Source organism: Coturnix japonica, chromosome 12 (genome assembly GCF_001577835.2).
Source record: "Coturnix japonica isolate 7356 chromosome 12, Coturnix japonica 2.1, whole genome shotgun sequence".
Lineage (NCBI taxonomy): Eukaryota > Metazoa > Chordata > Aves > Galliformes > Phasianidae > Coturnix > Coturnix japonica.
Window position 1 is genome coordinate 1,160,780 of NC_029527.1, and position 27,117 is coordinate 1,187,896.

Consider the following 27,117-nt stretch of genomic DNA (forward strand, 5'->3'; position numbering starts at 1 on the left):
TGATGGGTTCTAAAGAGTCAGTAGTTAGGAGATGATATTTCTTTTTTTAAGCCGAATCTCCTCTGTGTACACACAAGCTCTGAAGGTGGGAAGCACAGCTTTTCCTCACTAGTATTTGTGTGCCCCCAAAGGATCAATGAAAGCACTGCCAAGCACAGGGTGTGTGTGTGTGGAATGAAATAGATAGACCAGGTAACATTCCATCCCCTTTCCTGTGTCTGCAGTGTGATGAGAACAGCACATTTAATAACCACGCGCTCTACCTGGGGCTGCCCTGCTGCAAAGAGGACTACAATGGCTGCCCCAATATTCCTTCCAGTCTCATTTTCCAGCGCAGCACCAAAGAGTCCTTTTCAGTCTCCACTCAGCTTTCTTCTACCAAACTGACCCAGAATGGTAAGAAGTTGCTCCTTCAGAACTGCCTACGTCAGCAGGGCAGATGTGTGTGTTTATTGACATGAGCAGAAGCTGTTGTTTGATTGTTGGACTGTGGCTTTGTTTGGGTTGTTGTGGGGTGGTTTTTTCCTTTTTTTTTGTTCTGAGGAAATAGTTCTTAACTAAGGGCGGAGAAATGACGGGCCTTTCTGTAAGCGCAAGACATGAGTAATCTGTTAAAACAAAGATCATTTTAATTAAACAATTAAAGAACAAAAAAAGTCAGTGTTGGCGCTTTTGCACAATCCTGGGATTTGCTTTTTTGGCTCTTGCAGAACTACTAAGGAAACCAAAGCTTGTTCTAGCAATGTTCCTGAGGCGCAGGAAGACAAAAAAATGTCTTTATCACAGTGCAGTATGAGGTTGCCGTAGGAAAGGTAGCAATATTTTCACTCGTTCTAAGACCTTTTGGTTCCTCCATCCTTTTTGTTAGTAATACTGTTCTTACTGCTTGGTTTCCTTCTTGTGTTTCTTTCTTTTTCTTTTTTGCTAAGATCTGTGAGCTGCAACAAGAGCAGAACTGTAGTGTAATGAATTCACTTGGGTCTGCAGTTGCCCTTCTGCCCTTTGTATATGGATTCTAGCTCTTTCTCTCTTCTTTCTGCTGTTCTGCAGTGGATTTGCTTGCCCTACTGAAATGGAAGGCTTATCCTGATCGTGTGATGGATATTCTAGGAAGACTGAGACATGTCAGTGGCGAGGAAATCGTTAAGGTACTGTGTGTAATTGGAGGCATCCAATGTCTTTGATGTAACTGTGTTAGTAAGCTAATTGATACCTGCAGTGCACATCTGATTGTTACCTCTTACTGTACTTGGTTTCATGCTCTGAAGTCAAAGTGTATGAATAGGGATTTTGTTTTAATATGAAAGTGAACATTCCAAAAATTAGTGCTATTCAGTCCTCGGGATCAAACCAGCTGCATTTTATTAGAATCGACTGCAAAATGATGATGACAGAAGCAGCAGCTGACTTCACCTTCAGCATTCCTCCTCACTGCCATCCTTCCTTGAGAAAAATAAAGTCACTGAATTATCAGCATTCAGTGTTACAGATGGGAGAAACAATTGGCACACATCAATTTGTGTTTGTTGTAAGAGCTGTGCTTTCATTCCCATTACAGAAGTTTTCAGTACTGACCGTAATTTGGAGCACTATTTGATGTTCTTCCGTGTCTTAAATTTGATGAGAATGGCACCCAATTTGCTCTGATGTTATGATAGTTAAAATACATTGTTTTGCCACCTAGGTAGCACTTAATGTCTGTTCAGCTGACACAGAAAGGAACACTCAGATGTATTTATGCATAGTTCGTATTTCTTACTTTTGTTCTCATTTAACTATTAGATTTCATTGAGAAATATTCGTAGTAAAAACAAATGAAAATCTGTCTTGTTTCATGGGTGAACCTGAAACGGTTTGTCCTTGGCATCAACACGTGTGACACAATTCAAGCAGGGCAAAAAGTTCTTATTTTGAATACAACTGAAACTTTTGGTTCATTGATGTCGTTTTAGTTCCTTCAAGACATTCTGGACACGCTGTTCGTAGTTCTGGATGACAACACCGAGAAGTACGGCCTGCTGGTCTTTCAGTCTTTGGTAAGCTGATGAATTGGTGCTTTTCTTTATCTCATGGTCAGTGATTTTTGAGTTATACTAATCCTGGATGGCTTCAACCCACAGTTGGGTGGGGAGCAGTGTTTGCTATCACTTGGGAGAAGCATCCAATAACATCTCATAATGCAAGTGCTGACCATTTAAAGAAACTTGTGGGTTTTGTTGTTTTGCAGCTTGTTTATTACAGAACACTGTGTGCAGTTTCCTTCAGTGAAGGTTCACTGCTTCATCTCTTCCAGGTGTTCATCATCAATCTGCTGCGTGACAGCAAGTATTTTCATTTTCGACCTGTGATGGACACTTACATTCAGAAGCACTTTGCAGGAGCATTGGCTTATAAGTAAGTTTTGTTTATCCATCACTTCGGGAGGTGATGTTAGAAGCCTTTGAATGATGTCACTAAGAGTCATAATGTTTATGTTAGTGGTGGTTTTCAAAAATAGAACTATCTGGACAGAATTTTTCCAGCAGAGTTTCAGAGAAAAGCTGCTCGTTGTGTTGTTGCCAGAAACGAGCAGACGCTGATTTTTCCTTTGCCTTCCTGAAGTGACAAATTCTGTTCTCATTGTTTTATAAATGTCACTCAGCAACACCTCCTTGTCAATCTGTCAGCTGATGAGCTGCAAGAGTGTGTACATTTCTTGTCCAAGGACACTGGGACATGGGATGTGTGTGAAAGCTTGCAGAACTAATTGTCATTACTTCTTCCAAAATAGACAGGTGTTTATGTAAGATGATGCTTTTCCATTTTATTAGTGTCTATTTCAGTGGATCATAATCTTAATTTTCTCTGTAACTTTGAAGATTCTGCTTTATTTTCTTGTGTACTTTTTTGAGTTTTGCATCAAGTAACAAAAGAGATCTGATTAGGAAAGCACTCAGACTTACCATTCAGGGTTTTAGTTTTTACTTACCAAAATACTGACAATGACAGGCAAAGAACTGCAGGTGGTACACAACACCAGAAGGCACTGTCATGTACAGAGGCTAAAAAGGTGTTCTCCCTTCTTCAGTCTGATGCCAAGTACGTGTAAGTTTAAAACACAGCTCTTTAGGGTAGTCCAAATGGTATTAAGCACTCCAGGAAGATGGTTCTTTGTGATCTTCAGTTTCTAAACTCTGCTTACTTAGAGGAGACCTGATGTTTCAGGCCAAAAGGATAGAGTATGACTTGATCTCATGACTTTGTTCTATCTTTAATAGCATCTTTTGATGTTCGTATAGTTTAAGTCAATTACAAGGAAGAAATTATTTTCTGTTTTAGGAATTAAAATAAATGTATGTGTTGTGTAAAATTCAGGGGGTAGCGCAGCTGTAGCTGATGATTGGAGTGGACTGAAATTAAACCTCCTTGGGCACCTTCTCACCATCCTCCCACAGGCTGATTAAGTAGGAACAAGAAAGAATGCTGCTAAAAATGTGTGACATGAGCTAAGTGCGAGAGACAGGTTGTGCAGTCATATTTGCAAACACTTTGTCTGCTGTTGCAGAAGGCTGTGAAAAAAGCAGGTTTGATCAAATTCTGAGTTGAAAGACAAAGTAGAAGGGGACGGCCTCTGAACAGTGAGCACTGGTAAAGATCTGTCCTGAAGCAATTGTGATTGAATATTATTTAAACTCAGCAGTGATGGCTGATCTTCGTGTTACTGTTCTTTTTGCTGTTGTATTCAGAGAATTGATCCGATGTTTGAAGTGGTACATGGACCGTTCAGCTGAGCTTGTACGCCAAGACCACATCCAGGAAGCAATGAGAGTATGTATGCGTTAGAAATATTTCTGTGCCTGTTTCATTGTGACCCCAGGAGAGCTGAGAACCTGTGGATAAAATCAAGGGCTGTCTGTCCTTGACATCTTAAGTGTTTAACTAGAATTGGGTTTTTTTGACAAGAGTATGATCTTGAAAGAAGGCCCAACTTTCCAGTGTTGTGTAAGTCAAGGGAATAATTTCGGTACTAATGACAGAGAATTCAGAGAGTAAATGAAGTATTTGTTTCTCTGTAAGTAATTGTAGGAGAGAAAGAGAACGCCCATAAATGCTTCCAGATTTTGCAGGAAAGCCTTTGTCTTTGAGCAGTTGTCCATCTGTACCTTCATACTGTAGGCTGTAGGCAGGCTCACGTCCGAACATTTTGAGTCTGGGCACTTTTGAAACCAGCAGCAGTGGCAGAGATTTGCAGTTCTCTCAGTGTCTGGCAGAGGCTCAGGCAATGTTGTACTTCCCGGCTGAACACCCGTATTTTCAGAGCCGTGGCATTCAGAACCATATTCTCAAACTGCCTTTTGAGACTGCAGAATTCTCCAAACTGTTTTCTTCGCTCTTCATTTCTAAAAGAAATGTCAGTCTTTCTGGACTTGCTCCTAATTACCTCATTCAGCAGTAATTACCTCAGTGGTGATTTGTGTTTTCTACAGTTTTGCTTTTTCTAAGAACGTTTGAAAGCTGTCAGGGGAATTGCAGTTGTTCCACCCTGGACAGCCTCTTTCTCGGACTTGCTCCTTCTTTTGTTGTTAATGCTGTTCTGAACTTTTCCTCTGGTCTCTTACCTGCTCTCACAAGACTCTGATTGGCACCTCCTCTTCAATCTCTGTGCTTTTTATCTCAGCAATGCAGAGTAGATGCTTCTTGCACTTAAAGCAAGTACTCTGTTCATTGCCAGGAGCTGGAAGAAGTTTGCTGGCTGCTCTTGAATGTGAAGTGGATGCCCATACAGACTGTCTGTTTCTTAGTTTGGTGAATGAGCAGCATACAAAAACTGTTTTGATTATTTGTAAGAAGGATGGAAGCTCCAGTGAGATTCCTTAAAGGCCAGCAAAACCAGAACGTCCTTCTCCAGCTGATAATCCAGTTACTTACTGGGATTTTAACTGGGTGTTGGTGTTTTGTTTGGGGCTGACCTCTGAGGCTGCCTACGTATTTATTTCCTTCTATTTTTATGAAGGTGGCCTTTTGGAGATTAGTTTTGTTCATTTTGGTTAGGACAGTGAAGGCGTTCAGGCATTCAGAGCTAATCATCTTTATGTATATATTGTGTATGTGATAAGGTCACCTGAAATCTTCTGGTTTGTTGCACAACACGGTCCTCACGTTAAAGTCATCAACTTTGACGTTAGAATTCTGGTTGTCTGTCCCAAACCCATAAAACCCATCAGATCTTGACTTGCCTTATTTTGCATTAGCAGCAAAGATGCTAACCTTAAAAAGCAGATTGCTGTGAACCAACTCACCTTTGTCTGGAAGCAAACAAGTGTGAAGTGTTATTTCCTGCTGGAGTTCTTCAGAGTAAGGAAGCTACACTGGGAAGTGTTTTAGTGCAGGGGTATAAGTAAAGTACTGCAGGTTACTGAAAACAAGGCTGTAATTCTCACCAGGATTTATAAATCTATGGCGGATTTATGAAGGATTGCTCAATGTCTGTCCTTAAAGCTGCAGCATTCTAAGACTCAGAACATAACATTGTGTATAAGGCACAAATGTGTATAATAGTGTGGTGGCTTGAGCATCTTACGGATGCAGAAAATAAATGGCAGTAAAATGTGTCATTAGAATTACTTCAAGCTTCCAAACAACGAGGCAGGCAAGAATAATCTTGAGTTGGTATAATAGCTCTAATGTTTCTTTATAAACTATGATTAGTGAATTGCAGGCTGGTTGTTTCCTGTGCTGAGTTCTGAGGATGCATCAGACTACACATCTGTCTTCCTTAATGCTCCCTTAATGGTCTATCACGTTAAGCACTGAGGGAAGAGTGAAGTCTAAATGTCACTGATGTTCAGAGTGTTTCAGTGTGAACATTTATGTGTGCCAAATGATGGAAGAGGCATCTGTCTGTGTGGAGTGTGACATTGTCATCATTGCATCTCTGAGGGCCTTTGATAGATGGGCACACTTGTTGCAGGCTGCGCAGAACGGTGTGTCACTCTTCCTTGACGTTGGTGCCAAATAAACGGAGTTCTGAATAATACCATCGACAGGGTTTTAGCTAAAGGTGCTCAGGTTGCAAATTCGGACTTTCATTGCATTCAACAAATTACCACTGTCCTCCAAAAATACCCACTTTGTCAATCCTCCAGACTGCAGCATCACATTGTATGAGGGCTGCTCTGAAAGCAGTGCCTCCTGTTTTATGATCAGGGGTGAATGTTGGTGGGATGACAGCAGAGGTTGGAGCTTCCTGCCAGTATTCCATGACATTTTGTTGCTGTACAAGTGATGGGGGCAGAGGAGCACTCTGGCAAAACAATGTCTGACATGGAAGTGTGAATGAAGTAAAGATGCTGCACTGAATTCATCCATGCACATGATTGTGTAAACTGACTTCATCTACTTGAATTAAATGCATGCTTATTTGTTGCTGTTAGTCAGGCATACTCTCCTCAGAGATTATTGGGAATGAATACTTGTGTGTGAAAAGTGCTTCCTTAACTGAATTATGAGACTTAACAGAACCTGTTTTCCTTTTTCTTTTCTAAAGCTGAAGAATTGTGCACCTGGAATCTTTCCTGGTTCTCTTTAAAGCTCCTGTGTTTTTCTTTCTCTCTATCTTAATTTCCTTCCTCTCCTGCTCCTTAAGGCCTTGGAATATCTTTTCAAGTTCATTGTCCAATCTCGGATCCTTTACTCCAGAGCTACTTGTGGAATGGAAGAGGAGCAGTTCCGCTCCAGCATCCAAGAGCTTTTCCAGTCCATCAGATTTGTGCTCAGCTTGGACAGCAGGAGTTCGGAGACTCTCATCTTCACACAGGTTTGCTATTTTCTACACTTTAACTGACAAGCCAATGGCAGCTATTGGTACTATATATGGGCAGGTGATGGTTAAGTGCAGATTGCTGCAGTGTTCTTGCTCTAACAATGTGATGATAGTGGAAAAGCACCATGGTCAGTCTTACTAGAGACTGTCTTTGCACCACATCAGTTGTGGGTGCCAAACTGTGGAGTCTCAAGAGGAAAACAACTCATCACATAGTGATTCAGCTTCTCCTCTTTGCAAAAGCAGAATGTACTGCCAGGTCTCCCATGTATCTTACAGCTGTCCTAAAGAAATTCTAAGTCCTTGGTTGTGGTAGCTCACATTGAAAATGGAGGTCACAGCAGTGGAGGGTTCCATTGATGTGCTCCCAATCTGGAAAACGTAATTCCTACATGTTCTAACATTAGTTACAATGATGTGCAGCCTGACTGCAAACAGGCTGTGATACCTGCACTCTAATTTAATACGTTGTTTTGAGTGCGACCCAGATGAATTCACTGACACTTCTGTGGGCTATGGATACTACCCAAAGCGAGCGAGGATTTTGCAGTGTCTCATTTCACATTTAAAAGAGCGCTGTGCTAAATGACATACTTCTGTGTTTAAAAGATATGAATAATAATGTGAAATATTATGTGTATGCCTCCGCTCAGGAAATCTCAGAGATGGATCACCTAGAACGTCCTGGTAATGGGAAGGTGCTTTGTAGTTACTAACTTAGTGCTTGCAGATGTTTTGAACATCTGCTGTAACCTGTCAAAGCAGCAGTTGCTGTGAATGTCACAACAAAACAGTGACTGCAGTGCTTAGGGAGCTGCCAGCAGTGCCTTCTCTTTCTTAAGGAGTTCTGCAGGGTTTTGAGAAGAGTTGCTCTGCTCTGTTATTTAATCACTCATTAGTGGGTATAATGAAATGACATGGGAGCATGAGAAATCAGTGCACGGATTCTTTCAGACGGTGGGTGGGAGCAGCATCTGGTGAATGCAGGATGTTCAGGTTGGGTTTGTTTGGAGTGATCACAGGTACGGGGAGAAACTAGATTTGAGGCTGGGGTTATCTCCCCTTTCTCTCTGCTTCTTTCTCTTGTTTTCTCACTGTCTTTGCTCTAAACTTTTGTAATTTTGAAAGTTTGTCCTTGTTTAATCTTTGAAAAGTTTCCTGTTCTGTTTTCCCCGTGCCACTGTGTCGCCCCTTGATCCCAATTGCCCCATAGGCCTCTCAGCCTGGAGGTCAGGTGAGCGGAGCTGCCCCACAAAAAAGTGGTGGTACTTCAAGGCCGTCATTTAATTTTGTAAGTAACGCTCCCCCAAACTGCTCAAGTTTTTCATCGTGGATGTTCCCAGTGAATCCCTTTTCCGTACCCCAATCCATTTTTCCTGCCTATAAACTGGAATTTAATGTTTAAGCGGCTACTGCTTTAAAACTAGGAAATGTGTGGAGTATTTCAGTAATGAATGGAGCAGCTGATGACATTAGCACTTCAGAAATACACTGTTGAGGGCATATACAAGACTGCATAAATGGCATCGTTCAGGTGAGCCAAAGAGACAGTGTCTGAGTTTCAGAAACATGGACAACTGTTACACAGAAATGCTTGAGGCCTTTGTAAGCGTAATTTCCTTCACGTTTTTCCAGGGTATTAGATCTCAGTGCAGCCTTTTTCAGCAGTGAGATAAGAACTGCTCTGTCTCCTCACTTCCAGGCAGGTGGTTTGACAGCAGTAATGCTCCAGAATGCTTCAGGTTCTTACACTGAAAAGGGCCCTTCCAGGAGCTGCTGAAACAATACAGCTGTTCCTCGAGACACATCCAGAGCTTCCTAAGAGATCCCATGCACATCCTTAGGTAGCTGCTGGGAATTCTTGATGGCCACATCAATCCTTCTGCCTCATAGTAATAGAAATAAGTTTAGGAAAACTCCTGTAACAATTTGTTGGGCCAGTGTTGTAACTGTGTTTGCATTATCCTAAAGATAACGATGATTAATGGGTTTGCGGCTGTTACAGCCTTCCAAAGTACCATGAACTATTTAAATGATTCATATTTGTTTATTTTGTTAGTACATTGTATCTATGTAGCAACAAATAGGTGACAACACCCAGGAGGCTATGTGGGTTTTTGTGTAATCTGAATTGAGTGTAACAAGACAAGATGTTGAGAGAGATAACGAGCACCAAGAAGAAAGAGGTAAATTTATATTCAGAATAATTTAATGGGCTCTTCAGTGTTTGCCAAGTTAGTTCTAAACATAACTTCCACTTTGCTCAGAGACTATTAAGTGCGTAGAGCTGTTGTTTGAAGGAAAAGGTGCTTGGAAGAAAGATGTGGAACAGAAGGCTGTTATATGAGGTTAGGAGAGGCATTATGAGTGTTAGAGCCACCAGGAAAGATGTTCAGATCTGTTCATGGAATGAGAGAACAGAAAAACCTGGGAGAAGATCTTACAGAATAGAAGACAATGATGATAGGTGGTAAAACTCAGGTAGGGCAAAGCTGAACAGAGATCTATAACAAAGCCTTGTAGATTTGAACTTCTGCAGGGTGGCATTGTGGGTTGTGTGGGCAACTTCGAAGGGGGAAACACAAAGGAAGTGTGCACAGTGGGGACAGCTGGAAGTGAGACAGCAAAATCAGAACCTTGGCTCTGGGGGAGCTCTTCACTGAGCAGGTCAGTCAGGCACTGGGGCAGGCTGCACTGCAGGAATTCAGGAGATGTGTGGACGTGGCACAGATCCCTCAGTGCCAGGACTGGTGATGGGATCCGGTAGGTCAGGCTGGTGGTTGGACCTGGTGATCTTGAAGGTCTTTCCCAACCAAGAGGATCCAGTGAGAACCAGCCTTTAGAGCAACCATTGTGGATCTGCAGCAGCTTTAAGGAAGGAAATGGGGATGGCTGTTGGGTAGGACATAAAGGAAGGAAGAGAGGAAGTGTAAAGTTTTGGAGGTATGAGACCCAAGTCTGGAATTTGAGAATAGGGGGTTAATGGAAGAGGTGTGAAACAGCAGATGAAGGGTTTGTGGTGTGTTGTGGTGATACCGTTTCTGCACCCCCATTGTTTGGATAGCTCCAGCTTACTGGAAGTATCCATCACTGCAAGAGTCACTTGCACACTCACTTGCATGATGTGTTGCCTCTGTCACATGAAGTTGCACCCTATCCCTGGTACAGAGATACTGCAGTGTCACGACAGCTATTCCACGCTTAAGGGTCTGTCAGTGTGTTCTTCAGAATGTTTTCTGAAGGGCTTCAGCTGCCTTTTGTAGTTCCTCAGTACAAAAAGTCAATATTGAGCCAATGTAATCAGAAGGATTTTTATATTTATTCAAAAAAACGTAAACCTGCAAAAAAAACGGACTATTTTCTATTCTTCTGTACCTTGTTCTGTTTTATAAGCTATAATCTGAGGTGCAGCCTTTGGAAGTTCTGCAGGAACTGTGCTGAACTTACTGTGTGACGTAGTATTGCCACAGAGCTTCATTTTTACTCACTGCTGATTTGGTCGCTCTGAACTTGAGGTACTGCAAAACATGAACTCCAGCCGTAGTTCTCTACGCAGCAGCTTTTTCCAGACCCTTAATTCAGTTTTACTGTTGTTCCTTTTTCTCTTTGTGCAGCCGTGCTGAAAGAGCTCAGAATCCTGACCCTCCTCCTTTGCTTTTTACAGGCTGCTTTGCTGAACTCCTTCCCCGCTATCTTTGATGAGCTGCTGCAGATGTTCACTGTGCAGGAAGTAGCGGAGTTTGTGAGGGGCACTCTGGGCAGCATGCCCAGCACTGTGCACATCGGGCAGTCAATGGACGTCGTTAAGCTCCAGTCCATTGCACGCACTGTCGACAGCCGCCTGTTCTCCTTCTCAGGTAGGATGGAGGGATGAAGCCGAGGTTGGCTCTTAACTGAGAGTAGGAAGATGCTCCACAGTTTGCTGTTGCTTTGTTGCAGACAGTTCATTACTGAGTGCTAATAAACTTGGTAACTACGTGCCTATGCTGCATTACATATCTTCACTGGGTGTGCTTTGTACATTTTTCTGTGGTAGGAAACATGAATAAACCCACTGTAGATAAGCTGTGCTACTGAAGGCTGATGAAATTCTGTACCTTAACAAATCCCATTTCATACATTACATTACCCTTTAATTATTTACTGCTTTAGTTCCAAAGACATACATACATTGACATACATTGATCTACTTTGCAGCAAGCTAATTGCATGAGGAAGAAGCAGGAAAACAGTTACACGAGAAACCCACTGTTCTTTTAAAGTGTATTTGATCTTTACATGGTAACTATCATACTTGCATAACTCTACATATTAGTGATTCTCTGTGATGGATTCAATGAATAAGGACTGAAGATTGAGTTTATTTCAAATGAATGGATTATTGTGAATATAATAGAAGAAGATTGGAAGCACTGCAGGGCTTATCTACCCTCATCAGGAGTTAGTGCACTCAATACTCATCTCCCAGGTCGGCGATCTCCCGTGTCCTTTCTGTCTCTCAAAATATGATTCTAGTTGCCAGACATCTTTTGCCTGCCAACCCTGCCTACTCTTCTGGCCTTGCAATTAAAGGAAGATCCATTCTCTTTTTCTTGGCTCCTTTCCCTTCCATCTCTCCTATCAGTTCCTTGCCATCCTCCCCCATTTTTCGCTGTATTTTTCACTTTGGTTTCTGTCTCCAGCAGCTGCTGCCTGCTCTTCTTCCTTAAGTGCAGCTGAGGTTTGTAAGCCAGGTAAATGAGAAAAATTAGCCAGTTTCTAAGAGGCATATATTTGAGAAGCTCTCTTAGCTGTGACAATGGAGCTGAAAAGCACGTTGAAATGAGGAAGGAGTCTAAATAATAGGAAATCAGGATCCACAAGTATCAATTCACAAATGCTGTTTTTGAGCTGAAACAGTATTGAAGAGTTCACCTACTCCTGAAACGAGGCATACTGTTAGTTCTTCATTTACAGTTCTTGGAAGTGTGTTCTGTATGATAGAATTTACACCAATAAATTAAATCTATTTATCAGCAAACAAATTTGGATACCCGAAGGCTACAGAGTGAAGATCATTGAAATTCAGGTCTCTTTTGTAGGAACTGTGATCTTACTTTCCTTCTTTCAGAGTCCCGGCGCATTCTGCTTCCTGTGGTTCTTCACCACATTCACCTTCACCTGCGACAGCAGAAGGAGCTGCTCATCTGCTCGGGGATTCTGAGTAGTATCTTCTCCATCATCAAGACCAGCTCTCTGGTAATCTGCTCCTTGACTTCCTAATTCCATCACTCGTTTATTAATTTGAAGGCTGAGGGAGTTGTGTTGGTTAGTTGAGGTTTTGCAAAGATCCTTCTGAAAATGAAATTCTGCTCATTTTCTGTCAGCAAAAGAACATTTGTAATCGGGGTCTGCTTTTGTACGTGTGACTCAAAGCATTCTGATTACACAGTGTTCTTGCTGTTAGGAGAAGAAAAAAGCATATTCATTTACCCGATTTGACACAGTTTAATTTTCCTCATCCAAGCCCAGAACTTAGATGTCAGTGAAGTTCAAAAGCCCGACACAGCTCTGGGACTTGTAGTTCTGCAAGGGACGCTAACCAGCAATTTATGATTCACGTTAAGTGAATACTCTAGAATTATCCAATCAATGAAGTCACACATACTTCTAGAAACTGCTGCTGAGTTTCAACACCCTGCTTTGATGATCATATAATACTCGGATCCAAACGGTAACTTGATCATTTAAAGCAGTGCTCACAAACAGAGGGTGGTGAAGTTTCCCCACCTGACTCTGACGGAGGCAGCTCATAGTGCTAAATATAAATTGTACCACTGAGTCCTTCTAATAACAAGTTACTGCTTTGTGTGGAAGGAATGAAATGAAATGAAAGGTATCGGGGTAATAAGCTAAATTAATGCTGCCATAGAATAAAGAGCGCTGGAACATAATCTGACCCCGTTGTGTTCTAGAATGTATGCAGATCTTTGATGATAGATTTACCTTTACATCTGTCACCCTGAGTGTTCCTGTCAGAGGGAGCAGGTAACACACGGGCATCACAACAGCAGCTGGTACCCACGTTGAATTTGTTTGCACTTCTTTGACCCTCCACTGTGGAGGTCTGTACCAGGGTGGGTGTTTGTGCTGTGGCCGGCTCAAAGAATTCTCTGCCAGTCCATCCTCTCCAGTCTCTAACTGTCTGTTTGCTCACTGCTTACTGTAGGAGGGAGATGTCGTGGAGGAGGTTGAGATGATGGTGGAAAGCCTCCTGGATGTGCTTTTACAAACTCTGCTAACAATCATGAGTAAATCGCAGTCTCAGGAGGCGGTAAGAGGGCAGCGTTGCCCGCAGTGCACAGCAGAAATCACTGTTAGTAACTAACAATCAGTTTCTATTTCCTGCTTCTCTAACCTTTGGTTCAGTCCCTCACCACCACCCGCACCTCATTATCATCTCTCCTGCATGAATGCCCAGGGCTCTGTCTTTTTCCCTTAATAAGTGATGGATCCATTCCTTCCTCTGTGTTAGAGAGGTCTGTGAGAAGCAATAGAACTAAAGGAGGGTTTTGTGGCTTTCCAGATCATTTTCTTGTTTATCTTCTCAGCTGTGATTGAGAGTCAGTGATCACAACGTGGGGCATATGCTCACTGGGCTGCTGCCCGGGGCTTCCTCCCAAAGTAGGCTTCAGACTGTGATTCCTAAGGCTGAGAATACCATAATCCCAAGTGGACAAGTGCCTTAGCACCGCCCTGGAGATCTTTCATTCACGTTCACTGATTATTTTTAGCAAATGAAACACAGTGTGTTTTGGAAAAACAAACAGCAGAGCCCAAGTTGAGCTGTTGGGAGAAGTGGGAGAAGCCAGTGCTTTGTGTAGTGTGCCAGCGTGCACCCAGGGGAAGAGTCCTTTTCCTTGACGTGTAGTGAATCAGGAGAGAAAGAACAGAGATGCTGATAAGCTTTTCTGGATTCACTGCCCTCGTTACTTCAGCCTGTCCTGGTCTGTTTGGTAGAATCTCTAGGACAGCTTTTGCTCTGTGTGTGATCTTAAGCTGTTGCACAGGACAGCACTTTTCTGGTCTTGCTTTTTTGTCTAATGGCTGAAACCTCAGAGGCAGGTGAACACTGAGGCACGTTTTTCACACATGTGGGAAGGTGGCACCTTTCTCTATTAGCTCTAATAAAGAATGAGAGATTTATTAGATTGTACAGCATCCGGTGGCATCTCATCTTCCTTTTCCTTCTGCTTTTTGACTTTGATATTTATCACCTGCCTTTTTTCCTAACAAAGTTCAGCCCAGTAAAGTTTATTGGATCATCCTATGTCAAAGCTTCCAGATTGATGCTGGAGCCAATGTAAGAATCAATAAATCCAAAAAGGGAAGTCCCAAGTACAGAATACCCCCATATTTGTTCCTGAATTTGTATTTGGCAGCACAGCAGTAGGTGCAGTTGTTTTTAGGTGCCCATTAGACAGAGGTTTGCATGTTTCCCAGGGAGTGGCAGTCAGAAGACATTCTCCTTACCTTCTTGCTGCTGCCATCCTCATTATCTTGGACAAATTGCTTAACTTCTCTGTGCTTTACTTTCAGATATGTAAAATGGGGGAGCCCATCTTTGGAAAACACTTTGGGATACTGTGGTAACTGGTCAGGGTGCATCTGCTTTGCAGGCCAGAAATGTAATTGTAACTCACATAGGCCTACCCAGGCTACATTTGGAGTATTTTAGCGGAATGCTGTTAATGTTGTAGCTACGACAGCAGGTAGTTTGGTGAGCACTAATAAGCCAAATATTTACAAGATTCCAGATGCCTTTGGTAGCCTGTACTGATCCCACGCTGTTATTGCTGTGCTGTTTTCAGTATCTCAGTGAATTCAGTTAAGTTATTCCTGGTACACCTGCATGAGCAGCAGTCACACCTCTGTTAGATGTAGGAGCTGAGAAGGTGATTGTCAGGACCTGCATGCTTGGGGCATTCTTTAATGTCTGTATTAAGAATTTTAAATGATTTTTGTTTAGGATACAACGTTTGTTAAAATCCATGTAAAAACATGTGGTAGGCCCCTAAGAGACGTGTTCCTGTATATTGAGAGTCACGCCAGAGCTGTTAGCCTGCAGTATTGTAATCTCTCTGCATGGTAGCTTTCCCTCTCATAGGCATTGGGGCCATTTCAGACCCCTCCCTTTATACCTTACCCCAAGTTGAGTTTTATATGCACAAAAATTCAGATTGTCTGATCTAAAGAATTTCTCATTCGGTCAACAGGGAGAATACGTGTCCTGTCTTTTATCTCTGCTTCGTCAGATGTCAGACACTCATTTCCAGCACTTGCTGGACAACTTCCAAAGCAAGGATGAGCTAAAGGTACAGCAGAACATGATGTTTGTGGGTCGTTCACTCAGAATGAGAAAGCAGAGGGAATCCTCTCAGAACAGCAGAAACCAACTTTTTATCTCATCCTCCGTAGGAAAGAGGAATATCTCCAACAGCAGGCCATTTAAGAGGCAGAATAACATTATAGATAAGATTTTATATAGCCTGCTTTTGATTAGCATGGCACTTAATAATTAAGGTCAATGAGTAGAGTGTGACATGGTAGGAACTTACATTGCATTAACATCTGTGAAGGAGAAGCAGTAAGAAGTCCTTCCTGAATAGTCTTTCTAGATCATATGCATGTAGAGGGTCTGAATAAATCAGGGAGACGCTAAGGAAATGCTCAGCAGCACAACAGCCTGAAGATATTATCCTCAACCTTTTTTTTCCAGCTCTCAGTTCATCTAAAAACATACATTCCCTCCTTACATTTTTCCTTCAGCTGCTGCCCTCTTGCCACTGCCATCCTATCAAAACAGGAGGCTTTGCTTTCAGAGCAGCCTTTGCACATTATACTCATAAGGAAGACTTTTGTCTCACTGTAAAAGTTAAGATTTAAACAGCTACAACCCAGGCAGTACATATTAGATGCAAATAATACAAAATCCCAGTATTTGATGTTAGCACGGTTTCACATGGATGGCTTAGTGTTCAAATGAGGTGCCCTGAGCTCAGGATTTGCTTCTAATCAGGAGACAGATCTGAGCTGCTGATGTCTTTTTTTCACCCGTGCAATAGGAATTCCTGCTGAAGATTTTCTGTGTGTTTCGGAACCTTATGAAAATGAGTGTTTTTCCTCGAGACTGGATGGTGATGAGGTTGCTCACCAGCAAGTAAGTAGAGAAGCAGGTATAAACTTCTGTCATTCTATATCAGCTTTCTTTTCCTCCTGCGCACTCAAAACCTGTGATGCAGTGTTTATCAGGTTGAAATGTTGTGAGCAAGGTAGAACCCTGCAGCACTTTCAGCCCCAATCCTGCCTTTATTTTGATATGTTGGGCTAAACTGGGACTTACAGTTGTTGTTCTGTTTGTTATGGTCAACTAGTGTGCAAAGGTGTCAAAAATTACAGGTTTAAACCCAAAGCTGAAGTAGCTGCCCTGAGGATAAGGGTGGCACAAACAGCCATCTTTACCTGACCTAGAAGCCCTCAGGTATGTTAGAAGAGGATTAAACCCCAGCAGTGACACCAGGCACATGGCACAGGCTTATTTTTCAACTGAGTTGCCAGTGGCCATTTTAATGCTTAATTTTTTAATCGTTCTTCCTTCGGTTAAGTAAAGTACCACACTCTGAAATGGCAGCAGAGTGATGGACACTCAGTGGCTGGAATTACTTGCTTGTCTCTTGCTGCGTTAGATAAACTAGCTATAGAATTACAACCAGCTGAGAGATGGAGGGGTTTCCATTACAGGAAGGGTCAGTGTGTTGAGCTCTGTGAGTTCACAGTGCAATGAAAAGTAGGAATGGATTTCAGTATTTAAGGATCTCAGATGAAATGAAGTTTGTAAGGGAAGAAAAATGCACACTGAAGAGTAGTTTCTTCATATGGCCTAAGTTACCTAGTCCTCTTCGGCACTATTGTGTTCTAAATTCTTAGGCTAAGGTAAATGCGTTCAACAGTGTTTTTAGAAGGATAACTTGCATGTGAATCAGAGATTTGCTGTTGTTTTTTAATGTTGCTGAAGCCTTATCTACGTGCTCTGAATGCCTGAATTTATTACACAGCTGGATTGCTTTGCACTGAGATGTACTTACAGCCACCTCCTGTCCCAAGTAGTGGTGGGAGGGAGAGGGGCAGTGTTGAGAACTGCAGGAATACTCTAAAATGTGTTACTGTGTGACAGACCAAGTGCTGTTGTGTTGCCAAGAGTTAAAGCAGCTCAAGCATCTCAAGTTGCTGCACTTTGGAAAAGGAAAAACTGTTTCTGTTAGAAGAATGGATGTATTCTTTTGTTTCACTTCTGGTGGTGTGGCCCAGCCATACAATGGATAAACAGCTTTTAAAGCTTGTGTGTAAATTCCCCAGACTGCAGTGATGGTGGAGGTTCTTCACCTTTTATCACTTCCTATGGGCAGCTGATGAAAGCATAGAAAGATAAGTGACTTCTGGCCAGTTTGACTTGCAGTAATTCCATGAAGGGCGTATGTCTGTGTGTGTAGTAGAATCAACTCGTACAGTATTGCAGGGTGATTGATACTTCAGATTCAAATGTTTCCTCTTTTCTTGTCTCTTTTTGACTGCAGTATCATAGTTACAACAGTTCAGTACCTGTCTTCTGCACTGCACAAGAATTTCACAGAAACGGACTTTGACTTTAAAGTAAGGATTGATACTGAGAATCTCCTGTGATGTCTGTTTAATCCAGTAGCACCAAAGGGACAAGAGCTGTTCTCTGCATTAGCTGGTTAAACATGCAGCATTTATTTGATTTTGAGGAAGGTGATTTAATTGACAAGAGAACTGCTCTGGATTGGGGGAAGTAGATCAGGACATTCAGATATTTACTTAAGCAGGAGAGCTGATGAAGCTGTTGTCTTACAAATCCAAGGCTCGTAAAATACCGACTCAAGCCAGGTTTTCCCTGAAGTTGGGCTCTGCATCATCATCCTCTCCCAGGGGTCTCCCTCTTTGGCTGTAGACTTAAACCCTGAAGGAATACAGAATCTGAAGAGTGTTTTCCATATTGCCCAATGCTGATGAAAGCAGATAACGAGTTTGGTGTTACTAAAGAAGAGCAGCCAGATGTGAGCCTTTGTGCACACGCACACAGCATGATTGCATAAGCCTCATTTCTTTGGGAAAAGACACTAAATTATAGGACTGTCATTCACAATATTATGTAATCTCTGTTTTTTGAGGGATAAATTCTGTTTATTCTGGAGACAGCAAACACTAAACTTTGCTGAAATAACCAAGTTCTGTCATTTTTGAGCATCGGTGCTAAGAGAAAAGATAATAGCCCCTGTAATTTTATTTCCTATCCATTGGAATCCGAATGTGTTTTGTATCTCAGGATTTAAGCTATATATAGATTGCATTACGTTGTGGTTACAGGAAGGATCCTACCTGCAAAGAAACATAGTTTGGCAGTAGTGATAGGAGAGGGGAGAACAGTGTTGGACTGAAAGAGGGGAGATATGAGTAGAAGTTAGGAGGAAAACCTTTAGGCAGAGGGCAGTGAGGCACTGGAACAGTTTGCCCAGAGGAGCTGTGGGTGCCCATCCCTGCAGGTTTACAAGGCTGGAGGGAGCTTTCAGTAACCTGATGCAGCAGGAAGTGTTTGGAGCTAGATGATTTCCATGGTCCCTTCCAACTTAAACTATCCTCTGGTGTCTTCCTGTGCTTGTTAAAACTTCTTCCTTGAAGAGTGATGTTATAAAACTTCCTTCCTGTGTTACAGGTGTGGAACTCTTATTTCAGCCTGGCAGTGCTGTTCATAAACCAACCAAGCCTCCAACTAGAAAATGCCACTCCAGCTAAGAGAAAGAAGATATTAGATAAGTAAGAAAATCTTTTGTCGGCTTCCCAGTCTCTTCTGCCACCTGAAAAACTGAGAGTTCTTTTTCCACTGCAAGTCTCTGTGATTTATTCTGGAAGTTGGGATGTGGAAGTGCTCCACATAAGTAGATCTCCTAACGTAGTGCTCTGTGTTAAGTCAGTTCTTATTTTTATGTTAACTTGAATGTGTATTTAATGTGAATGAAGTTGATGCTTCCATGCTTTTTTATGTTGGAGGTGGTTGAATAGTTCCTATAATACAGTTTTGGCTAGCCACAAAGTTGGACGTGATGATCTTCATAGGTTCTTTCCAGCTAAACTGTTGTAGTCTTTTTGAACGTCACTGTATTTTGTGGTTTATTTTTCCCTATTAGGAAGTTATCTGTCTCTTCTCTTTCAGATATGGTGATATGAGAGTGATGATGGCATATGAGCTCTTCAGCATGTGGCAGAACCTGGGTATGACTCTTCATTCTCTGTCCTAATAATTGAAGCCGAGGTAACCCCTGATTTCTGTTAGAATTTGCCCCCTGGGCTGCATGTTTTAATTTAGTTGGTTTTAACAATTTGAATTCCTCTGTAAGTGAAATGCACCGGCAGGTTTTGCTGAAGGCTTTTATAGTGAATGGTGTAAAGCAAATGATGTTGTGTCGGTCTCTTTAGGAAAAGAATGCTTTAGCATTCATGTGTGTGCCTGTGCTTTGATGCTGGGCCTGATGCTGTCACTCTTGCAGAGGCACCCCTTCTTCTCAGCAGCAGAGAATGAGGGCTTTCATTTAATCACCGTTGCTTTGTGTTGTCCAGGGGAGCATAAGATACACTTTATTCCGGGAATGATTGGCCCCTTCCTTGGTGTGACGCTCGTCCCGCAACCAGAAGTCCGGAATATCATGATTCCCATCTTCCATGACATGATGGACTGGGAGCAGAGGAAGAACGGCAACTTCAAACAGGTGAGGCAGCTTCCCAGCCAGGCAGCATTCATGGGCTCGCTCTGTCCGTACCCAGCTAAAAGCAACGAATATCTGTCTGTTGATCCATGTCCAGTGGGGATGACGCTGTTGTCGCACAGATGTATAGAAGCAGTAAATTTAAGGCATGGCTCACGAAATGTGATATTAAAATGCTAATTCCAGTCTGTCATCCTGGGAGAGAAACAGACCTTTTCCTTAACCTGATCCATAAAGGTCTATGTGGAAGTGTATTACCAAGGGCTTCGGTGGAGTTTTTTTCCTCTTCAGTTCCCTTGATTATTTTTATTATTTCTGCTGCTATTATTATGGTGGCATTTGATCGTGATGCTCTTTTTGCTTTGGCTGCTGTATTAACACGGCAGTGGAACAGTTTCTGCTCTGGCATTTGCAGTTAGAAGTACCCACAGTTTCAGTTCTTGGATCTCATTATACTTTCTGCAAACCTTTCTACAAACCATGTCAGCCTTTAGAAACCTCAATCTTCATTGGGTATTGAAAGCGTGTTTTCTCTCAGTCTTCCAAGAATGCACAAAAAAAACCCTTTAGTGTTAGATATGTTGAATTCTGCACTTGAGGCTGTTTTATTGGGACGTCTGATATCAAACTTGACTATGGAGCTCTGGACTGCAGGGAAAATGAATGCGTGTTCATAACATTTGTAAAGGAAGAGAGGCATAATAATACCATCCTGTCCCTGTACATGTGTGAAAAGGAAACGTGTCATGTAACCCCAGAGAAGCCTGATAAAACTGAGTTTAATGAACAAATAATCTTGCAATGTAATTACATCTGGGTGATTGAAAGTCAGTTACCTACCGGCAGAGGCATCGCAGCAGGCTGCTGGTGATCCTGCCATAAATTAGTTTCTCTGTGTGGATGTTCTGATTCTGACAGGGGCTGTAGTTTGTTTGATGTATTTGCTCACAGAAAGTGTTTTCAGAGTGATTTATTTGATAAGAGAATGAACATCAGAAACTCCTGGGAAGAAGCAGCATTACCTCCCCTGGGATGTTCATTTAGACTCTGATAAGCAAATGGATAATTTTATTCTAGTCCTTCTATTTCATTGCAGAATAAGAAAAGTGTTTCCATTTAACTGAGCTGCAGAGAAATAAATTGCTCACACAGAGAAGTGGGAAGGCTCCAGGGCATGAGAAATAAAATGTTCTTTCAGTCCTGTTAGGGTTTGGAACTCATCTCCTGCATGAGCAGCTGATTTGTAACCAGTCGCTTCTCATCCAGGTGGAAGCAGAGCTGATCGATAAGCTGGACAGCCTGGTATCCGAAGGGAAAGGTGACGAGAACTACAGAGAACTCTTCAGCCTGCTGTAAGCTATGCTGGTTTCTGCTCACTCTGTGTTGTGTGGGGTCACTGAAACAGTCAAAGCAGTCGTCTGTGCTGCAGTAGCTGATGTTCAGAGAACGTAGTGAAGGGCATTCTGGCACTTTTCATGACATTCTCAGCGAAACAGAGCTCTGTCATGCTAGTTCTGAAAAGAGAACTGTATTCTTCTGTGTCTTTCTTGCGTAGAATCCAATAGCAGGCTGTGCAGGTAAGTTGTTATCATCCCTCTGTAAAAAAAAACTGATTTGTTGGAGGTGCCAGGGCCTTGCTTTTTACTTGGCATCATGCAAAATCATGGCCTTAGGACCGGTTGGAGAAGGTCTAGCAAGTCAGCCTTGTTAGAGCGAGAGATTCTCCTCTGCATTTTCCTTTGCTGCTTCCAGTTCCTGAAGGTCATGCTTTGAGTTGGCTCAGCAGATGTAAGCTGCTTTTTGCAGAGTCCTTCACGACTGTGTTTCCAGTCCCTTTCAGATGTGCAGTACTCGTAAGGATGAACAAAAGGCTTAAAATCTGACTTCCAACTTAGTTATCTTTGACTGCTGAGCTGTCTCTAAATTATATTCCTAATGACCCTAGTTTGTTTCAAAAGGACTTGGAGAGCGCAGAGCAGTTAACACTAAGTCTTTTAATATTCCAGTGAGCCAAAGACATTGGTTGCTCATGAGGGACCAAAATCTCTGTGAGAATGAGCTGATCAATTTGCTTTAGGTTCAGACTCCCAACTTGTTTGTGCTGTTAGTGAAGCTGCAGGTGATGGTGCAGCAATCGGTTGTAGCTGTGAGCAGTGCTCTCTGTCACACATTTCACACAGCATCGTGAGGGTATTCTTCCTTGTCAACCTTGTAATTTCCTTGTCTTTGCTTCATGCTGCCTGGAGTAGAACTCAGCTCTTTGGGCCCTATCCCAGGTAAGACAGTCACCCTGTTCATTTGTTTCATGAGGAAGAAACCAAGTTGTCCACGACTGCCTGCACACACTGCACTGGTTCTGCAGAAGCCTCACCTGCTGTCTTTTCATCTCTGCAGTTTGCTGGAGAAGATTGAGCAGGAGACGTGGCGGGAGACTGGGATCTCTTTTGTCACGTCGGTTACTCGCCTCATGGAGCGCCTGCTTGACTACAGGTATCTGACAGCAGCGTGGTGTGTCCTCAGCGTGTGTGTCAGGAGCTGGTGAAGGGGTGGTACCAAATTTATGTGTACAGAGAGTGTTTTCATTGTCTATCAAGCTGCACCCATCAGGGAGGCGTTAAATAAGCACATCTAACTCAGTGCTGCAAAGGCTCCAAGCAGAAAGCACAGAGCCCTGGCTCTTATTCTTGGCTGCTGATTCCTGTTAAACAGCAGAAGTGAAGGAAGTTGTTCATTCTCACAAGTGCGTATGTATACAGAGAGAGATGCTGATGTATGTAGTATTATAGGTTATCTGTAAGATGCTGTATACACCATATAAGATACACACACATACACTCAGAGTTATTTTTATGGAACAGTTGGCAATTAGAAACTCTGTAGAACTGACCCATACGTTTCTATCTGTGGCTGATGAGTCCCAGTATATATTTGTTTCTGCTGCTGCTCAGCAGAGTTGAAAACGTGTGACTGGGCCTGGGTGCTCTGCAGTCACAAATCCTTTGCTGAGCTTTTTAGTTTGTTCTTTTTAGACCATTTTGATCTGATCTGCTGTTTCTGTTTGCTGCAGCAAAACTAAGCAAGACCAGATATCTGAGACATGTTAAAAGAGAAGGCAAGGGAGCTGACTTTCTTTCTGCTGCAACTATCAGTGCGACTTTGATATGCAGATACTCCCTTTCACACTTAGTTCAGGAACTGATAACAATTTTTTAATGTAGTTCCATTAAGCAGCAGAATATTTCATCCCCAGAGCAGAACAAAAGAGGGAACCGCATCAAAATTTGGAGCTGCCCAGCCCAAGTGTGTGTGAAAACTGTTGTGGCAGTTCAGTGAGTCCCATGCAGGGCTGAGAAGCAGAGACTCTGCTGATGGGTTTTGATACCAGGTGGATTCCAGCCACCATCCAGCCGGCAGTGTGGCTCTCAGAAAAGCTTTCTATGTCTACTTTGAAAGCTTGGCCTCTTGTTTTGGTTTTGCAAAAGGAAATCGTGCAGATGTGTGTTGTGACATTCCGGTGCTTTTTTAGGGACTGCATGAAAGGCGATGAAACAGAGAACAAGAAAATCGGTTGCACAGTTAACCTTATGGTAAGGATGTTTGCTTTATTTCTTTGTGCAGTGTAATTGGCGCTGGAGGGGAAGGTTGGGTAGGAATGTGTGTCAGACAAGGTGCAGGATCCAGGGGCAGGCAGAGCATAATGGCAAAGCTTGGGAGGACCTGCTGGGAGCTGTGCTCCAGCTCTGCCTGCAGCTGGGGGCTGTAGGTCTCATCTCCCCTCCCAGCTGCATTCTGAGGGTCTCTGTGACAGGTCCCACTAACTCGTGCCTTTTCTGTCCATGTTTGACTGTCCTCACTTTGAAAATAATTCTAACATTGCCCTTATACGTACAGGGGCACCTCTGATTGTTGTGAAGGACGGGACGTTCTCAGTGAGAGTAACAGCTCTCTTTCTCTTGCAGAATTTCTATAAGTCAGAGATTAACAAGGAGGAGATGTACATCCGCTACATCCACAAGCTGTGTGACATGCACTTACAGGCTGAGAACTACACAGGTTAGTCAGACACTAGACAGGGGCTTTTTGAAGTCCTGCCCTGAAAGGTTTTGATTCTTGTATCTTATTCTCTATCATCTGTTGAATTGATTTGGAAAAACGTTGTTATAATCAGTTATTTAGAAAGCTGACAGACTGAGACCCACCTCATTCCATCCAGTTTGTTTGCACCCTGTCCAGTTTATCAGCAGGAGCCACGTGCTGCTGTTTGAAGTCATTGAATAATCTTAACCTAATGCTTCTCAATGTTTTCTCTTATTGTACATCAGAACTTCCAGTGTGTTTTAGAAGCAGTTTATGATCTTTTAACCTGTTAAGAGATTTGTCGTCATTGATTCAATGTTCAATGGTTGCATTTCCAACAGAGGCTGCATTTACTTTGCTTCTGTACTGTGAGTTGCTTCAGTGGGAGGACAGACCTCTGAGAGAGTTCCTGCATTACCCATCTCAGTCAGAGTGGCAACGTAAGGAAGGTCTGTGCCGTAAGATTATCCATTACTTCAACAAAGGGAAGGTATGCCAACTTCTTCTCTCTTCCAGCAGCTTCCTTCCCTTTTCCTGACTTAGAGCTTGCAAGGCTGTCATCTCAGTTCAGTAGTCTGGAAGTAGATTTGTACCGAAAGGGTTTAGTAACCTGATATATTGCTTCGTGGCTCTTTAGAGCAAAATACTGATAAGAAAATGGCTGTGGGTGTTTCGTTATGTGTTTGGGACTGGTTTAGGTAGGTCCCCAGGAGCAGTTCAGTACCTGTAAAGCAAAGCTCAGATCACCTGATGTGGCAGAGGCTGGTGAACACCAGTTTAAAAAAAAGCCCAGCAAAGTGCTGTTGGGGCTCCCTTTGCACTTAAGGACTTGGCCTGTTTCTGCCCTCCTGGTAAATTCCCTGTAGGTAGAACTGTGGGAGATCCATATGAAAACAATAAAATATCACTGTGGTTGTAAAGTGGCCTTCACTTATCATGCAGTTCCATCCATTGCACAAGAAAAGAGTGAATGCATTTTGGTTCCTTCTGTTTGGTTCACTTCTCCTGCCATGAGTAACTGTTCAGGTCACTGCAGACAGGTGCTGCAGTTGCTTGTATCGCTACGTTTTGTTTTGGAGGGGAATATTGGAAGTGAGATCATCTGTCAGAACATTGTCAAAGTCACATCTTTTTCCAGGAAAATAAACCATCCAGCATGTATTACTGGAAGATAATATCTGTATGTGTACCTCAGGGTTGGTTTTTCCTATGATGGCAGTGACAGTGGCATTAAATTGAAATGGGTTTTCATTCGTATGGGGTTGACATTCCAGTTTGCTCCTGGCAGAGGCATCCTGTACAGTGCTGGGCACAGGAGTCAGACTGTGCCTGCATCATCCAGAACTCTTTCTTGGCTCAGCAATTGATCTTCTCTAATAATGCTGCATATGATTCTCTGCTCAGGTTCAGAAAATCTCACAGCTTTATAGACTGCACTTTAATAAATTAAGTAATTAACTTATGTAAATGTGGCAGTATTGCACCACCTGGTTTAGCCGAGCTTCACAAAGAGGCTGTGTAGAAATTGAGCCTGTGCTTTTAACAAACAGACCGTCCATACAGTTAAAGGTGAGCGCAGACTTGATGGATCTAATTTTGCTATAAATCTCCTCACAGATTGGAGCGTTAACCTCTTGGGGATTTTTTTCCTGCTGGGCTTTTCCGGAGTTACTTGGCAGCGCTTTAATCCTCCTTTCTTTTAAATGGGAGCTGAATGACGAACTAATCCACTTAAGCAGTGTGTATGTCACTTGGGCTCTGAAAGATGGAGAGAAGCCAGATCTGCTGCTGCTGTGGAACAGGGAGCAGCTCAGAGAGCAGCTTGCTTAGCTTGTACCTGGCAGGTTGTCTAATGCACACCCTGGGTCCTGAAGAATGGAGTGTGTTGCTCTTTGTCCTACTCTTGTGTATCCAGATAGTTTCTTATTCTGCTTCTGGTATCTTCCATTAAGTAAAGGGGTCAGAGCTGCATGGAGAAAGTGTGAAAGTTCTGTGTTTGTTCATGGGAAGATCTCACAGCAGTGAGGGAGAAAAGCAGAGGGTACAAGGTGTGCTCAACAGAAGCAAGTGGAGCATGGCGAGCGAGGCATGGCCAGGGCAGCTGGGCAGCTCTCATTCTCGGTCTTGCTGGGAGCCACCCTGGGCAGGGTTGCAAGAGACCCAATGCTGCGCTTCCAAAGCAGTTTGTTTTTAGATCATGTGCTCTGTTCCAAACATTTGAACTAATTTCTCTCGTGAACACTAATTTGAATCACACTTCCAAAAGAAATGGGCACACTGGGAGGCGAGTGAATAAAGGCTCCCATTCATAAAGGTTGATTGTCTCTATCCGTGCCTCTTGTGTGCAGTCAGCAGCACAAACGAGTTTCTGGTGTCATAGGAGAAAGCTGTAATAAAACTCATGAACCTGCTTCAGAGTGAAGGGTGTAATACAGAACATAGAACCAGATCAGACAGCAGAAGAGAAAGCACTCGTGAATGAAAGTAACAGTGGAGACATTAGGAGATTATTTGAGAGGGGAAGGATGATGATGCTTTAGAGGAAAGTGGCACTTGTGCAGCTCATGGAACTGCATATTCAATTTCTGCGCTGTCAAGGCAGTATTCATTAACATCAGCAGTGTTAGAAAGGAGAATCCCAGTGAGTCAGTTGTCCATTTGTTCTGCTTTACTGTCAAATATCTCTCACTCTTTCTAACAAGTTATCTGTATATTGGCTTTCTTCCGCTTACACATTGCATCATTATCAACAGAATATTCAGCTGCCATGTTAGAATTTCTCTGCATTGAAATCTGATTGAAAGGAAGAGAGAAAGCCTGAACCAGGATGACAGGAATAGTATGAGAGTACATGTGAAAGAGCTGGTATAAATAGAAGCAAGATGTGGTTACATATTGTTGATTTAATTCACATCAGAAAAGGAACAAGAAAAGGTTGTGTCCTTAGGAGAGATTGAAAGGAAATCAGTCAGCTTTCTGCTTCTAACCAGGTGACAGATGAGAGTCGTGTAGGCTTTAGCAGCAGTGTCCCATCTGAGTGAGGCTGCTTCTGTGCTGTGTAACAAAAGTCATTTTTTCCTGGCCAGGTGACATAGCAGAGATTTGTCTTTTCCATTCTTTTGGCTAAACACGGATCACATGAAGACTGAAAGCCTGTGTGCTGATATACCTATGCTCAAACCCATTGGGCCCTGGGCAGCCTGGGCTGGTATTCAATGTGGAGGTTGGCAGCCCTGCCTGTGGCGGGGGGGTTGGAGCTTCATGATCCTTGAGGTCCCTTCCAACCCAGGCCATTCTGTGATTCTGTGAGGGGCTGCAGCTGCTGGGAGTCTGTACTTCAGGGTGTGCAGAAAACCAAGATGTTGGGTGGGTGGAGAATGTAACAGTAAGAAAATGTTAGCTTTATTTCTGCAGAGAAGT

General features: G+C 42.8%; 1 protein-coding gene across 13 annotated transcripts in view; it reads left to right on the top strand.

Annotated features, from left to right (window-relative positions):
• DOCK3 (dedicator of cytokinesis 3) overlaps positions 1–27,117 on the top strand; it is a 128,322-nt gene that overhangs the window by 76,650 nt on the left and 24,555 nt on the right. For 9 of the 13 annotated variants that reach the window (XM_015874526.2, XM_015874532.2, XM_015874528.2 and 6 more), the window contains 21 exons: positions 225–396; positions 1,051–1,148; positions 1,953–2,036; positions 2,294–2,394; positions 3,726–3,807; positions 6,626–6,796; positions 10,467–10,659; positions 11,913–12,040; positions 13,011–13,157; positions 15,058–15,156; positions 15,907–16,001; positions 17,416–17,491; positions 18,573–18,673; positions 19,071–19,129; positions 19,475–19,623; positions 20,887–20,972; positions 21,870–21,896; positions 22,015–22,110; positions 23,147–23,207; positions 23,580–23,673; positions 24,039–24,187. In XM_015874526.2, the coding sequence (XP_015730012.1) occupies positions 225–396; positions 1,051–1,148; positions 1,953–2,036; positions 2,294–2,394; positions 3,726–3,807; positions 6,626–6,796; positions 10,467–10,659; positions 11,913–12,040; positions 13,011–13,157; positions 15,058–15,156; positions 15,907–16,001; positions 17,416–17,491; positions 18,573–18,673; positions 19,071–19,129; positions 19,475–19,623; positions 20,887–20,972; positions 21,870–21,896; positions 22,015–22,110; positions 23,147–23,207; positions 23,580–23,673; positions 24,039–24,187 (2,268 nt within the window). The remainder of the gene's footprint in view (positions 1–224; positions 397–1,050; positions 1,149–1,952; positions 2,037–2,293; positions 2,395–3,725; positions 3,808–6,625; positions 6,797–10,466; positions 10,660–11,912; positions 12,041–13,010; positions 13,158–15,057; positions 15,157–15,906; positions 16,002–17,415; positions 17,492–18,572; positions 18,674–19,070; positions 19,130–19,474; positions 19,624–20,886; positions 20,973–21,869; positions 21,897–22,014; positions 22,111–23,146; positions 23,208–23,579; positions 23,674–24,038; positions 24,188–27,117) is intronic. The other 4 variants (XM_015874529.2, XM_015874531.2, XM_015874539.2 and 1 more) reach the window with 2 other exon arrangements.